This window comes from Neurospora tetrasperma (genome assembly GCF_000213175.1).
Source record: "Neurospora tetrasperma FGSC 2508 unplaced genomic scaffold NEUTE1scaffold_12, whole genome shotgun sequence".
In the NCBI taxonomy this organism is placed as follows: domain Eukaryota; kingdom Fungi; phylum Ascomycota; class Sordariomycetes; order Sordariales; family Sordariaceae; genus Neurospora; species Neurospora tetrasperma.
In genome coordinates, this window is record NW_009799110.1 from 1 (window position 1) to 6,835 (window position 6,835).

At 53.8% G+C, this 6,835-nt stretch overlaps 3 protein-coding genes across 3 annotated transcripts; 1 reads left to right on the plus strand and 2 right to left on the minus strand.

Moving 5' to 3' along the window:
• Positions 1–474: 474 nt before the first annotated feature.
• Positions 475–1,726, minus strand: NEUTE1DRAFT_88612 (uncharacterized protein; the record flags this gene model as incomplete). Its single annotated transcript, XM_009856538.1, has 3 exons — positions 475–784; positions 877–1,172; positions 1,235–1,726. 3 exons carry the CDS (start codon positions 1,537–1,539, stop codon positions 603–605), a joined length of 783 nt encoding a protein of 260 aa, XP_009854840.1.
• Positions 1,727–3,025: 1,299 nt separating this feature from the next.
• NEUTE1DRAFT_149109 (uncharacterized protein) lies at positions 3,026–4,039 on the minus strand (the record flags this gene model as incomplete). Its single annotated transcript, XM_009856539.1, has 1 exon — positions 3,026–4,039. One exon carries the CDS (start codon positions 4,037–4,039, stop codon positions 3,026–3,028), a length of 1,014 nt encoding a protein of 337 aa, XP_009854841.1.
• Positions 4,040–6,000: 1,961 nt separating this feature from the next.
• Positions 6,001–6,588, plus strand: NEUTE1DRAFT_69940 (uncharacterized protein; the record flags this gene model as incomplete). Its single annotated transcript, XM_009856540.1, has 2 exons — positions 6,001–6,313; positions 6,560–6,588. A coding segment is annotated over one exon (155 nt), but the record flags the coding sequence as incomplete, so codon positions are not given.
• Positions 6,589–6,835: the final 247 nt, after the last annotated feature.

A 6,835-nucleotide genomic window follows, 5' to 3' on the forward strand; every position in this document is an offset into this window, starting at 1 on the left:
CCCCCCCCCCCCCCCCCCCCCCCCTTTTTTTTTTTTTTGTGGCTTTCCACTGCCCTTTTCGCTCTCAGCTGAAATGGTTATCAAAAAACGGTTATATAGCTTTATGGTTCTGAGAGTTTAGCGATGGCGTATACAAGCGACTAACAAAGTTGCTATGTGACAGAGTACATGAAGAGATGTGTTTTTTTTTTTTTTATTGTTTCTGTGCGACGGGTTTGCTTTGGCTTCATGCATTGCGATGTATATTTTGGGCGCTCAATTTCCGTCTTGACGTGACTTCACTGCACTCGTTTTTGTGACCCTTTTCTGCTTGGTTTTCAATCAATGTCTCCAACAGCCTTCTCCATGCCCCGTCAATTTTGCGAATCGTTTATATATTCGAAACGTTATTGATCATAATTGCATACGTGCAGATCAAGACAGAATAATCCTATGGCTTCGAGATATTCTTCATGGCTTCGTTGACATCATCACTCGCAAAGGGAAGGAGAAATTCCGGCCTTCACACTTCTGATCACTCCATTCGTTACTTTCCACTCAAGTGTCCGTCACCGATTTGCGCAATACTGCTAGGGGTTAGCGCCCCTCCAAAGAGCGCAGAATCAGAGAAGAGCCGACACCGTCGCCACCACACCAGCAGCGACAAGAAGGCCGGTGAAGCCTCTGCGCGAGGATGCCCTGTTAGGGGCACCCGTGCCAAAGTAGAAGCCGCTGGCGGTTGTGGCGGTCATAGAGCACATATTGTTCTCCAGACCGTGGCAAGCAACGCTTGACAAGCTGCTGCCTGCAAGGAAGGATGAACAAAAACAGTCAGCGAAATGTCCGATTCATCACCACAGTGTTCGAGGTCCAGGGAAGGAGGTGAATGGGACTTACAAATCCTAGAAGCACTCTCAAGCCCGACCGTGGTCCCGACATTAACGCCCACGGTCGTTCCCGCGCCGCCGGGCACCACAATGGTGACACCGTACTGACCGCCTAGCCCGTCCAGCTTGTCGCTGCAGGCAACGTAGTTGGCGCTGCATTGGCTGACGGCTGAAGAGCATTGCTCGGCATCCGGGAAGTATGTGGCGACGTAGGGGAAGGAAAAGTAAGGGTTGGCGACGAAGGAAACCGGCGCGGTTGGGCTGGGGGCGGCGACGCCGGCTGGGGCGGTGCCGGTGCAGATGGCGCTGGTGGGAGGTGTTAGTGAGCTTCTCCTATGACAACAATATAACTATTGTCGTTTACACACTTTACTGGACAGCAAGCCGGTTGGTTGTTCTGATCAAGCGCGCAGGTGTAGCCGTACTGGCAACATACGTCGCTGAAAGCAGCTCCTACTCCCGAGCAGCTGAAGAAGTTGGAGATGCATCCCTGCCGTTTTTCCAGGACGTTGCCTTCGAGTGTGCTGCCGCTGAGCGCCCTCGCTGTTTCAACCGGCATGAATGGCTGTTGCGCGTGGACGATGGGCGACTGCGATAACCAGAAGACCAGGAAGGAAAGCACAAAGGCTTGCCATGTTGTCCCAAAACGGGAATGCAATTGCTGATTACCCATGGCGGCAAATCCCGTCTCTATGCTCCGAAGTTGGACCAAATGAAGTTGGTAAGAGGAATGTGGTTCGAAAGGGCTCAATAAGACCTGAGCTGGAGATGAGCGTGCTGTCAGCCCGTCCGGTCTCTGCGACTCTTACTCGATGACGGAGGCTTCCGTAGGTACGAAGTCGGTCAGCATCAGCAACTCACTGAAGTTGTGAGGAAGAGTGTAATTGAGTTCCAGACGGAAGCATCCAGGTGGGAAACCTGTGTATATGCAAAACCGAGATGCAACCCTGCTCATTCATGGAACCCGGGAGGCTGGAAATCGTGGTTGGTACGGCGTGATAAGGACTTGGCGAGCCCACCACCGCGGCGGGCTGACTGCTGGTTGCGCTGGCACATCTCAGCTGCGAGCAAGCGCGCTGCTTGTTGATGCTTGCAAGACCGGCCGGAATCCCGTCTCCCGTCACCGAAAACCGTAAAGAATATCATGCTGCTAACTAAGTAAAGGATCTACAGTCCATTCATTACTGGCTTGTTTGCTAGCTCGAGATCTCGGGTCAACTTCCCCAAGCGTTTTCCTATGTACATCGCGTTCCATGATCGAAGTCTGCTTCCGCCTGAATATGCCCATTCCGACTACTAAACATGTCATATTACATCTCGTCAATACATTCAATGCGTCTTCATACGCGTTTGGGATCGCTCGGGTAGATTTCGTCAAAGAAACCACGAGTTAGTATCCACTGCCATTTTGGAAAAAAAAAAAAAAAAAAAAAAAAAAAAAAGTATTTAATTGTAGTAGGACGATGTTGATCAATGCTGTGTCTTTGATACATGCTATACGATTGTGTAAGCTAACCTTCCTCCCACCGATTGAAGTGAGCAAGGATTGCGCAAAGATATGATACGAGGGTGGAAATATGACATTGAGTGTGCACTGTCTGCCCCAGAAGTAAGCCCTCAGGTATTGGATAACAACATCTTCCTTTTTGAGAGGCATTCATTCTCTGGTGTGTGTAATAGGGTGCCTAGAATTATTGATCTACAATGCAGTATGTAGACGATAGCTTCACCATCTCCCTCCACCGCCTGTGTAACGTTCAGTGATGTCATTTGTTGGCCGCATCAGCTCAGCAATCTAGCACCGCTACCACAGCACATACAACACGGGGTAGCCCAGCAGGTGTGTAAGATACATACAGTCCATGATACAACCCATGACCTGCCTGTCACCCATGCTAATTAGCAAAAGGCTTCGAGAGGTTTTTGCAGCAGCGATCGGGAGTGCAGCATCCCTTATGAACCTCAAGTTATGATGCTTGCTGTTCTTCTCCGTGATGCCGACTACTTCAACTCCCAGCAGCCGAGATGGCGAGTACACGACCGAGCTTCAGTCATTTCAGTGCCCGTGCGAAAACACACAATCCACGTGCCCGTGGCCGCTGAGCTGGGACTACTGTTGAACGGGGTCGTAACTATTGTCCGGATGCCGCCGAGCCTCGCTATGCTCCCCGCAAATGTCCGAGGATGGCGCGAAGCCGCAAGAGAGCTGTTGGCTCCGGTGGTCTTTCGCCCGGCTTGACTTCTTCTAGCTGTTTTACCTCCTTCTTCGCTTCCTCCACCAGTGCGCCCAGGTCACCCCAAATCTCGTCGTGATAGCCGGTTAACACGCGAGACCACTGATCAATCCATGTCTCCCAGCCCTCAGTCACGTCGGCCGTACCCAACAAATCTCTCGTGCTTGGCGCCGTCGAAACACTGTCGAACCCCAGCAGGGAAAGTGGGATGAAGTTGAGCGCATGCGCATGATCCCACGCAATAGGTGATGAGCTGCTGCCGAGATCGTCGTTCCCGAATAAAGCCTTGCGCAAGCTGGCCATGTCATCGGGCAATATTGTATTCTCCTCCGGCCCTGCGAGCTCCGCATCCAGATCCAGATCACCCCGGAGCAATGCTACAACTTCCTGGCCATCGCGCGCTTCCTGTTCGGCGACAGTGGATGCCGGAAAAGAATGAGTCCATTGGTTGTTTGTTGCTGGTACTGTCGAACTCGGAACATTGCCTCTCATATTCCACGCCCCTTCCAATACGCCTGCTCCTTCGGGCGCCGTAAGAGGCTCGGTGGTGTCAAGAAAGGCGGCGAAAGAAGCCTCTTGCATCGCAACATGTCCCTGAATCTGGGCTGACCTGATGGTCTCGCCGCCATGAGAGGCAGAATGAAGCGGGGCAGAACTCTCACCCACGCGCTCGAGATTTTCCGTAGCCCTTGCCACCGCTGCCGCCGATCGTGATCCTCCTCCCTTCTCGCCGTTGCCTAGTCCCGAAACTGCGCCGGCCATGTTACCTTTGGAGAATAAAGCTGAAGGCAGTGATGTTGCTGACTTGGCGATGCGGGCAAGCAGATCGTCCCCGCCCCCGGTCTGCCCATTGTGGCCTATATCACCGGCACCAGCTGATTCCTCCGGCGTCCCAACATCCTTTCCTTTACCCTTGGCCTTTTCAGGCATTGGCTCCATCTTCAATCTTACAATGAGATTGGTGAGTGCATATAAATCTAGTGATGGGCCGAGATCGATGTGTAAGCGGGAGAGTCGAGTTATAAGAGCCGTACCAACGAGATGACAATAAGAAGGAAGAGATGGAAAGAAATCAAGGACCGGCAACGTGCTGCCCAACATCAATATGTGGGGGCCCTATGACCTGTCAAAAGTCCAAGAAGACGAAGGATGCCGTGGCCAGGTCCGAGCAATGATGCGGACCGGGGGAGGGTGGATATCATGTAACTTATATAGTCCCGGCTCCCCGGCAGATCCGCAACGTCAGACCTAGGCCCCGAACTTTCAAGGCGGGCCAGTACATTACACGTGCTTTTTTGGGTGATTCATGCAGCATGTGCGTTTCGACATGGCCGTGAGGCTACAGCAGCGTCGGGGGAGTTTAGACTCCTCAAATTAAATGACATCTATCATGTAACAGGGATATCAGACCCGCCAAACTTTTCCGTCCAGTCGCGAACCAGTCAGTCCGGGCATGTCTGATGGAATATGTACCTGTAAACAAAAGACGGAAGCTGAAAGAGCTGCAGCGGTGCTGCACCCGTGAGGGCCGTTCGATTGGATGGCAAGGCTCAAGAGATGATGAACAAAGCGACGGGACCACACGCCAACACATGCCATGGGCACAATAAAGCCATGATGCCATCATGGGATCCAGAGACGGACTTCAGCGCTGCTCTGAGGCCGGGTCATAACCACACTTTGCTATGAGCTGTTCAAGGCGTATGCGGTCAACTCAAAGTGCGCTCTTGATCCATAGCATACGTCCAAGTTCAATAGCTACCAAAGCGAGTGTGCCTTTCCGGTGTAGATGCCCGTATACCATCACCCAATACCTAGCGCAGAGGTTGATACTAGGTAGGTATATACCTACGAGCCTCGCTACCTCGTAGTTGTACATGGCAGATGCCATCTCGTCGCCGCCCGGGATGAAAAGGACCCCGCAATTGCTCACTGGTGGAAGCTGCTCGGCCCTATTGGACGAGATCTTCCATTCACCACCGAGCAGGCCTGGGCGCAGGGGATGACTGAGAACTGAACCTACAGTACGGGCGGCGAGCATGGAGGGCACGGGCTGACGGGCCCCCATGCCCCTGTGTTGAGGAGGGAGGGGCCAACCTTACCACCATACGTACCTACCTAGCAGGTAGTAAAGGGTACCTCATCACCCGCCCATCCACCCCGTGCCCACTCCGTACCTCGCTAACTAACTAGCTCGTCATTCCCTTCAATCGCCAAAGCTTAACTCCCTGGCAGGATGAGGGCGTCCTTGCTTGCTCCTTCCCACATCTCGGCCCATCTATCTCCATCTCCATCCACCATCCGTCTTTTGCTCAATCTTGCAAAGGTAACAGCCTGACCCTTCACCAACAACACTTTACGCCATATCCGCATACAGCACTCGGCTTGACGTACCCCGCATCTTCACTTGGCTTTGCGCACCTGCAGCACGAACAGGAAACCGGCCCACGTCCAGAGGTAGAGGTAGTCAGCTCCCAGGAAGCAACGACAGATTATCGCTCGGTCGGCGCCCACAGTCTTCAGTTGTCCAGGTCTCGTCGCTGCGGCAAAAAACACTCTCTCAGTTGGGTTCAGGTTCGCACCTCAATCGCTTCGCTGCACTACTACTTAGTTTTACGTCTGGCCGTTGAGCCTCACACCCTCCATCCCGGGCCCCATCAGGTCCTCCTCCGCCCAGCTACCTAGGTAGGTACCTCGCCGCGCTACCGGCGTACCTCCGTCTGCTTCCCTTTCGTCGCCCTACGTACCTTACTACCACTCGGGTCGGGCTCTGCTTCCACCACACCCGACCGCCCACCAGCCAGGTACATTACATACCTTACCTCAACACCTACCAAGTTTGCTTATTGCCCTCCTCCCGTCTTTCCCTACCCGACCGACCCTTACCTTCATCCATACATATGCTCCCTGCAACAACATCCATAGCGCACCCACGTGTTTTAACCCGGTCTCTGTTGGGCACCTCTCTCCAGATCTCCCACTCCCGTCTCTCCGCCATCCCTTGATTTCGCGCCTCGAGCTCGTGAAATCTCTTCTTGTCCATCATCGCCCTTGAGAACGTCGTCCCTTGCCGTCGTTGCCCGTCTGTCCCTCCGTCCGCTCGTCGCCCTTGTCCCATATCTGGTAGAGGTGGGGATCTCATCGCCCACGGCCCCGGGAATTGTTGAAGATGGTGGAAACAGATACCAACTCTCCGACATGGAAGTTTACCCAGTAAGTCGAACTCCTCCTTGACCCTCCGTCTTGTTATCCATCCCCATCGACTTCTGCCTCGCGAGCGTCCGTCTCTGTGCGATTGCGCTCGTGCCTGTCCCTGTGCCCGTACCCGCGCCCGCGGCTGGATCCGATCTCCGCTCCACGTTGACCTACGCCTTTCTCCGTCAACGCTCTTCTTTACACGAGACGTCGCCTCGTTTTCCTGCGTTTGCCCCACTTCATCGTACTGAGATCTTGTCATAGATGCTTCGGCGACAAGGGAGATGTTGAGGACATCACCGAAGGTACGACCCACCCCTCCTCCCACGACGGGTCCCTCGACCAGGAGCCCGTCAATGCCCCTCCTCACGTCATCAATACCCTCAGCCATACTGACCCGCCTTTACCAGCCGATATCATCTCCACGGTAGAATTTGACCACACCGGAAACTACTTGGCGACTGGTGATAAGGGTGGACGAGTCGTGCTATTTGAACGGAACGAGACGGTTAGTGGAGTTGCGGCAAAACGCCCCCCCCC